This window comes from Perognathus longimembris, chromosome 5, assembly GCF_023159225.1.
Source record: "Perognathus longimembris pacificus isolate PPM17 chromosome 5, ASM2315922v1, whole genome shotgun sequence".
NCBI classification, from domain to species: domain Eukaryota; kingdom Metazoa; phylum Chordata; class Mammalia; order Rodentia; family Heteromyidae; genus Perognathus; species Perognathus longimembris.
The window spans coordinates 30,554,258-30,561,809 of NC_063165.1; the positions used below are offsets into that span (position 1 = coordinate 30,554,258).

Here is a 7,552-nt window from a genome sequence, read left to right on the forward strand (position 1 = left end):
TTTCTTGTATAATTTATAACTAAGTTTCTTTTATTTATCTAGTTATTTTTGTTGGTGGTACTAGAATTTGAATTCAGCAGATTTCTTAAGACTAGGTCACAACTCGGTTATGGTATTTCTCCCTTTAGTGGATTGAAGGAGTATGTCTCAGTTATCAAACAATCGCTTTCATTGTTTATAAATCTGTGTTCTGATATGACATAAAAATTCTGCTCAGTAAGAAGAAATTTGCCTACAAAAGCGATTACACATGTGAAACTTATAACTACTAGTTACTAGTTTGTGCATAGAAGGAAGGGGTAGGTACTAGGCCTAATAGGAGAGATTAATTGAAAAAGTGAAGCTTAGTCATAGTGAGAAGATAATTTTTGGGTTAGGGAAGAAGTGATGCACCAAAAGTAATTGGATAAGTAAATATGTTCAACAATACACACAAAGATATCGTAAAGAGCCAAGAAGAGATAAGAGAAAAAGAGGAAAACGATATAGGGTGAAAAACAGTGTTGAATCAAATGGTATTTGGGCAACGCAATTGCCTGGTAAATGGGCAGGTAATGAAGTAATCGTGATAGGAGAACAGGGATAGAGAGTTGAGGGCAAGAGATTCTACCTGTAGAAGAAGCAGAGTTTCAGGGTACCATCAGGCTTTCCAAATCTAGAGAGTCACATCACTCCACGTAAACGAAAATTCTACGGAGATATACACCAAAGACGAAGATTATAAATTGCTTGCCTAAGAAGACAGAAATCAGAGCAGGACGGGGTACAGCGGCAGCGGTGGCCGAGCCCTGAGCACTGCACAGACCTTCACTGCAGACTGGAAATTGGAGCCCACAGCCAAGCCAGGCACAGTCAGACGCAGAGACAACTCACCACAACGCGGATGGACCGGAGCACCCAACATAACCAAGGACAGCCCACAAGAGACATCCCCACTCCCACCCTGAACAGCATCTGGGCAGACATCCCCTCCTCCCAGAGAACAACATCTGGACAAGAACACCTCCCCCACCCGAGAAGACCCCCACTTGTGAAAGTAGCAAAGAGGCGCCCAGAACACCTGGAAATTACATAAAATTCAATACGAAGAAGGATTATTTTTAATATATCAATCTCCCTAAGACTTCATATTAGAAGAAGTACACTTTCTGTTAACAAATCAATTCTTGAAAGCATTTTGAAATTTTTAACTTAAGTTTCCTCCAAGGACTTCTCTTCAGCAGGAGTGAGCCAGTGTTGTTCTACTAATGATTGTTGTTCTAATGATTGTGAACCAATCATTAGATCAACCGTACAAGTCATAATGACTGAAAACAGAATTTGTGTCTTCAAGGTTCCCAGGGGCTTATTTACCAACCATCACTGAACAATTTACATCAGCCTGTAATCATTGGTCTTATTTTTCTCATGGTACCAGGAGCCATTATCTAATCAGATTGATTTCCATGAGAAAATCGCAATTACCTTAGAAACAATACACTCAAATCAGATATTAACATCTTTCCCTATTCTACCATGAAAGAATATTTTCTCTTTAAAACTATATTGTTAATCAAGTCTATAATCCTAGCTACTCAGGAGACTGAGAACTGGAATATGATAGCTCAATGCCAGCCAAAGCAGAAAAGTCTACAAGACTGGTAAAGCCATGATTTGTGCAGCACCTACTATCACAATAGTCAAGCTGAGGAATCAACCCTTCAACTTGTGAATTATAAAATGTGATATTACACACACACACACACACACACACACACACTACATGTTTGTAATTGTGGAGAAGTTATAAAGGGACTGAGGAAGAGTGAGAAGGAATGGGAATACACAACACCGAAATACACTATTATGAAGATAACATAAGAATTCACTGTTACCTGTTGGAAAAAGTAATGGAGGAAAAAAACAAATAGAATGAAATTCTCTATTTGGTAAGTGATACTGCAAGTTAGTAGTGTTTTTTTTCTATAAAGGTAGATAAGGAATAGACAATATCTATGGAGTGAATTTTACCAGCCATTTATTCTTAGCCACATAGCATTAGTCTGTCAAAAAGAATTAAAAAGAAGTCTTTTGCAGGACAAATAGAAGTTATGCTTGTGTTAGCTGTCTATGCATCAATACAGATACACATACACACACACACACATATATATACATATACAAATACACATATAATGTGTATAACATGATTATGATTGTGGGACTGTCCCAGGAGTGCAAGCAAGAAGGGGAGAATTACAGAGAATATAGAAATACAAGGAATATTGAAATACAAAGTGTCTAAGTATGAAGAAAGCATAAGAAAAATCACTTCTGTTGTAAGTAGTGGTGTGAGTGAGATATAGGAAAAAAGCACATAGGTGTAATTCTTTATTTTTCAGATCATGCTGCAGAGAATTAGTGATCTTTCTTGAGATAATAAGGGAAATCAAGGACAAAATCTATGTAGAACTTTTTTTTAAAAGTGTTTAAAGTTAGTATCTTTAAGTAGTTGTACAGAGGAGTTGCCATTAAACCAAGCAGTTGATGAGTACAATATATCTTGATCAATGTCATCCCTTTCAGCGTTCTTACTCATCCCTCCCCTACCACTCCTACTCTCACTTTTCTTGATTGCATGATATGGCCATGTCTAAGAAATGAGAAATCCTTGCAACTGGCTTGACTGAGGTGAGCTGCAGACCATAACTTCTATGGAGATTCTGCATCCCCAGAGAGGGGACCCTTGGGATGAGAGCCCACACAGCCAGACATACTCATGAGGAGGAACAGGATTCTGAAAAGACTGAATTACAAATCCAACTGTGAGGTATTCTGGTCCATCTTACAGGGAACAACAAACCCTTACTTCAGATAACAAGAAGTAGATAATCATAAACTATATGTGCTAATGTCATGAGACAAAGCATATTTATTTGCTTACAAAGTAGCATGACAGAAAACTTATACAGTTTACATAAGAAAAAATTCATCACTATGTCATTAATTATGAATTGACCAAACATATCTGCTCTTTTATGTAGGTGTCAACATCTAAGACCTAATATATTCAACTGGTATCAATATGTCAAGAGATGCATTCCATAATACCACTTAATAAACTAAAATGTAGTTTTATAAAAACCCACAACTTTTCTAATTAAGTTTTGTTAAAATATGTTCAAACTAAATTAGGTAACTCATAATTTTTGATAAAACTTGACAAATACAATAAAATTACGTTATACTTCAAAGGAACTCTTAATTCTCATAGAAATATTTATTTTAAGTGTATTAGCACAGCATGTCTTATTATACGTGGTTTAACAATATAACTAATTCAAATTTAGTTTTATGTAATACATATTGAGTAAAAAGTATGGTTGAGAAGTATTCAAGCATTCTATAAATAAATAATTAAATATTTATTAAATATATTCAATATATACTTAATATGTTATATGTACATTTACTAAATATAACAAACATTTACTATTTATAAATTATGTAAGGAATGTATTTGTGTCTTAAATTTTCTTTTAAAGTAATATATACTGTAACTGTTTTAAGCTATGTTTGTCATTAAACAAATAATTTAATAGTTGCATTTTCATGATTAGAATCCAATTTCATGATCTAATTTAAATTCAGATAACAATTATCAGGTATCCTTAATGTGTTTACCATTTCGATTAATGTAATAAATTATTACAAAGGCAAAAAATAACTAGACTACAGTTACACCTCATATAAAAGCATATAACTCTCTTTCATTTCAGGCACTGTTGTATAACATGCCCACAAAAGAAAATAGATGACCTGTGATTTGTTGAAGTGATTAGTGACTTTTGCCAGGGGTTTTCTTCCCTTTTGATGATTTGGTTTTGAGACAGAGCCTTGCTATGCACTCCAGGCTGGTTGCCAGTTCCTAATCCTGCCAGCCTGCTGAGGCCTGGGACTGCAGGCTCCAACTGTTAAATTAGTGAGAAGGCAGACAGCAGGGGAATGAGGGATCTACAACCCAAGAACAGCAAATTAAAAAAATATACAAAACCAGCCTGAGAAAGAAAGTATGAACTCACATTCATGTGCAAAACTCAAGAAAATTTGTTAAAATATACTATAAAAGAATGAAAATAGAAGCTAGGAAGGTTTCTGAAAGTTATTTCATTAATTTACTGAGTGCACCTAGAACTTCTTTGTTTCTTAGACTGTAAATAAAGGGGTTCAGCAGAGGGATTATGATAGTGTAGAACAGTGAGTACATTTTATCCTGGTATTTATCTGGGCCAGTCCCAGGACGCACGTACATGAAGAAGAGAGTGCCAAAGAACAAAGTCACAGAGAGCAGGTGGGCACTGCACGTGGAGAAGGCTTTGCTTCTGCCATTCTCAGATCTCTTTTTCAGGATGGCAAACAAGACACGTGTGTAAGAGATAATGATACTAATGAAAGAAAATTCTTGTATGACAGTGGCAAATACAAAAGCCACTAAAGCGTTAATAGATGGATCAGTGCAAGAGATTGTAAACAATGGTAAGATTTCACAATAGAAATGATCTATTACGTTAGACTTGCAGAAAGTTAGTCTGAATAATAATCCAACATGAATCAAAGGGTGCAGGAAGCCAATGACATAAGATACGCTGATCATCCAGGTGCAGCGTCTGTTGGACATCACCACTAGGTAAAGCAAAGGATTACAGATGGCCACATACCGGTCATAGGCCATCATCATCAGGAGTAAGATTTCTGAGGTTGCACTGTAACAAAAAAAGTAATATTGGGAGAAACACTCCAACCTGGATATCATGTGATTCCTTGTTAAAAGGTTCACAAGCATTTTGGGGGTCACAGAAGAAGAGGTGCATGCATCTGCAAAGGCCAGACTCCCAAGGAAATAGTACATAGGGGTGTGAAGATGGGGGTCCTTCCAGATGAGCAACATCAACCCCAGGTTGCCCACCATGGTGATGACATAAATGAAGAAGAACACCAGGAACAAAGGGACTCGCAGCTCTGGACGGTCAGTTACTCCTTTCAGAAAAAACTCAGTCACCAGTGTCTGGTTTGCCTCCATGATGTCCCCTGAGACTACTCACTGCAATGAGAGAAGAGTCAGAGAAAGTCACAGCTGTCATGCAAAGACTTACGGGACTGCGCTGTCACGCTCATATTTCAGATTCTTATTAATCTGAAGATAGGAAGATTTGATTTGTTCTTGGATAAACACAACTACAACATGGAGATTTTATACATAATTCTAAGACATACAGATTTGGGGGTATATAACTTGAAAGATTGATTTACACAGTTTATAATTTATAATTTATAAAGGCAAAATGAATGCAATTTACACATTAAGGAGATATATTGCAAGGAATTAAAATAATTTTTAAACATAATGTTTCTCAGACTCAAATTTCTTAAAATAAGACCAGTTCCATAGCCTCATTAAATTTATCAAGAACTAGATAAATCTCATACAAATTGAACCAACTTTTCTGTATAGTTACACATAATTGTTTCATGCTAAGATATTAATAAATCAAGTAATGACATGAATTAAATTTATATATCTGTTATTCTCTTCTCTTCCTCAAAATTCTAGTTGATTTAAACTCAGGAAAACACGTATTTTAGTACTTTCTTGAAATTTTGCTCAGTAAAACATATGAAAAGAATATTCTACTGTCTTGTTTACATATTTAAGTTAAGCTGGGAGGTTATCATTAAAATTCCAGTTGTAAAATTAGTTAAAGGAGTATATTTCTGTACATTTCCAATGAAATTGGAGTGAATTTTATTTCTGGCTTTAAATATAAGTGAGAATGATAGGGAAGGTACAAAGTAGATTCAAGCTAAAAATGTATCCTTGAATTCAATAAGCCTGGATAGTCAGTGAGAACAATCAATCCTACGCAAGTCAGGTCTGTACAAATCATCAACAACCCAGTGCTGCACTTTCACAGAATGTTCCATCCAGATGCATGCCTGGTTGATCTAATGTAGGAAATGCCCAAGTAGAAACACCAGCACCAAGAGTGTAAGCATTAAATGAAAAATTTTCAAGTCATTCCTTTGTAATTGATGTTGTAATAGTACCTGAACTAAACCCAGACCCTTGAATTGAAGAGACAAGTCCTATATTCACAATGTCCAGGTTCGTGTGACATTACCACCCACATGCACATGACAGAAACACATTCTGTCACTTCTGTAACACCAGTTTTTAAAGAATTAAATAATGATTTTACATCAAAGACCATGAAGGCCAGACAGTAAATTCCTGAAGATGCCTCTCCCAAAAGTAACATAAGTAATTTTAAGATTTAGAGAAAAATGTACCTCTAAAAGAATAATCTTGGAACAATAAATGCCTGAAATAAAATGGGAATATTTCAGAAAAAACAAAACCTAGATTTTTCCCCCTTTACTGGAGAATCTATTCTGTAGAAAAGAGATTTTTCCAACTTTATTTGCATTACAGACATGATGACAAAAAAAATATTGGACTTTTTCTTGGTTTTAAAATATACTAAAGGAGAGCTGGTAAAGCTTGTGGGAATCATTGTACAAGTGTGCCACAGTCAAATCTCCACAAAATGTTAACTAAGCTTATTTCATAGCTAGAAAGAAGGCAATGATGAAACTGTTCTTCAATTGTGGTGAACTCTCATTTCCTGTATTTCCAGGAACACTGTCTAAAGCATGAAGCAGATGAGGAGGCACCAGCTTCTCTGATTGTCTGATTCTCTGTTGTCAAGGTCTGCAGTGATTGGAAAATCTTCATGTATGTGAAACATGCCAAAGTCAGAATGATTTTCACATTTAAAGATGAAATAATCAGAATATGCTTTTTCAATATTTCTTAATTAAAATATTGTTTTTAAAAATTCAGTTACTAGGCAATTATGTATGTAAGACACATTAGAAATGTTGTTTTAAAAGGGTCTCATTGAAATGTGGTTTTCCAGGTTGCATTTCTACCAATTGTCCACGAGATTAACATTCTCATTACTTTGATTAAGAAGTGTAAAATAGGGAATAATTTACCGAGTCTACTAAACAATCGTATGACTGAGTTAAAACTTTGTTTTACAAACACATAGCTATATATCTGTAAGAACTGACAGGAATTAGACAACATGTTTTATTTAGCGTTTTGATTTCATGACTGATGTCAAAATCTCAAAGTCCTGGTAACAAAATGATTTAATTTTAGGATACATAATGGTAGTACATTAGAAAATTGAATTCTCACCCAAGTCCTGTAAGATCTTTGGGAATGAATGTCATTGATTTAAATCTTCATGGAGACTACCAAAGGAAGATATTAGAGACAATCATTCTTCTCATTTTAATATTCTTTCAAAGCAATTTGAAGGGAATGGTATTTATTCTCCCCATCTTAAACTCTGTTTGTGAAGTGAATATTGGAACTCCCTCAATGCTGCATGAGACTCCCTGTAGGGCAAAGCCAGTCTACTGGGCATTATGGACTAGCAAGCCAGTAATTAATGACAAACCTACTGCAATGATTATTTTTACATGTTTTCTTTATTTTGAAAAC

General features: G+C 35.1%; 1 protein-coding gene across 1 annotated transcript; it reads right to left on the reverse strand.

Annotated features, from left to right (window-relative positions):
- Window positions 1-4,141: 4,141 nt before the first annotated feature.
- On the reverse strand, window positions 4,142-5,071 carry LOC125351270 (olfactory receptor 5AC1-like). The gene has a single exon (XM_048345973.1). It carries the CDS (start codon window positions 5,057-5,059, stop codon window positions 4,142-4,144), a length of 918 nt encoding a protein of 305 aa, XP_048201930.1. The 5' UTR covers window positions 5,060-5,071.
- Between the last annotated feature and the right edge of the window lie 2,481 nt (window positions 5,072-7,552).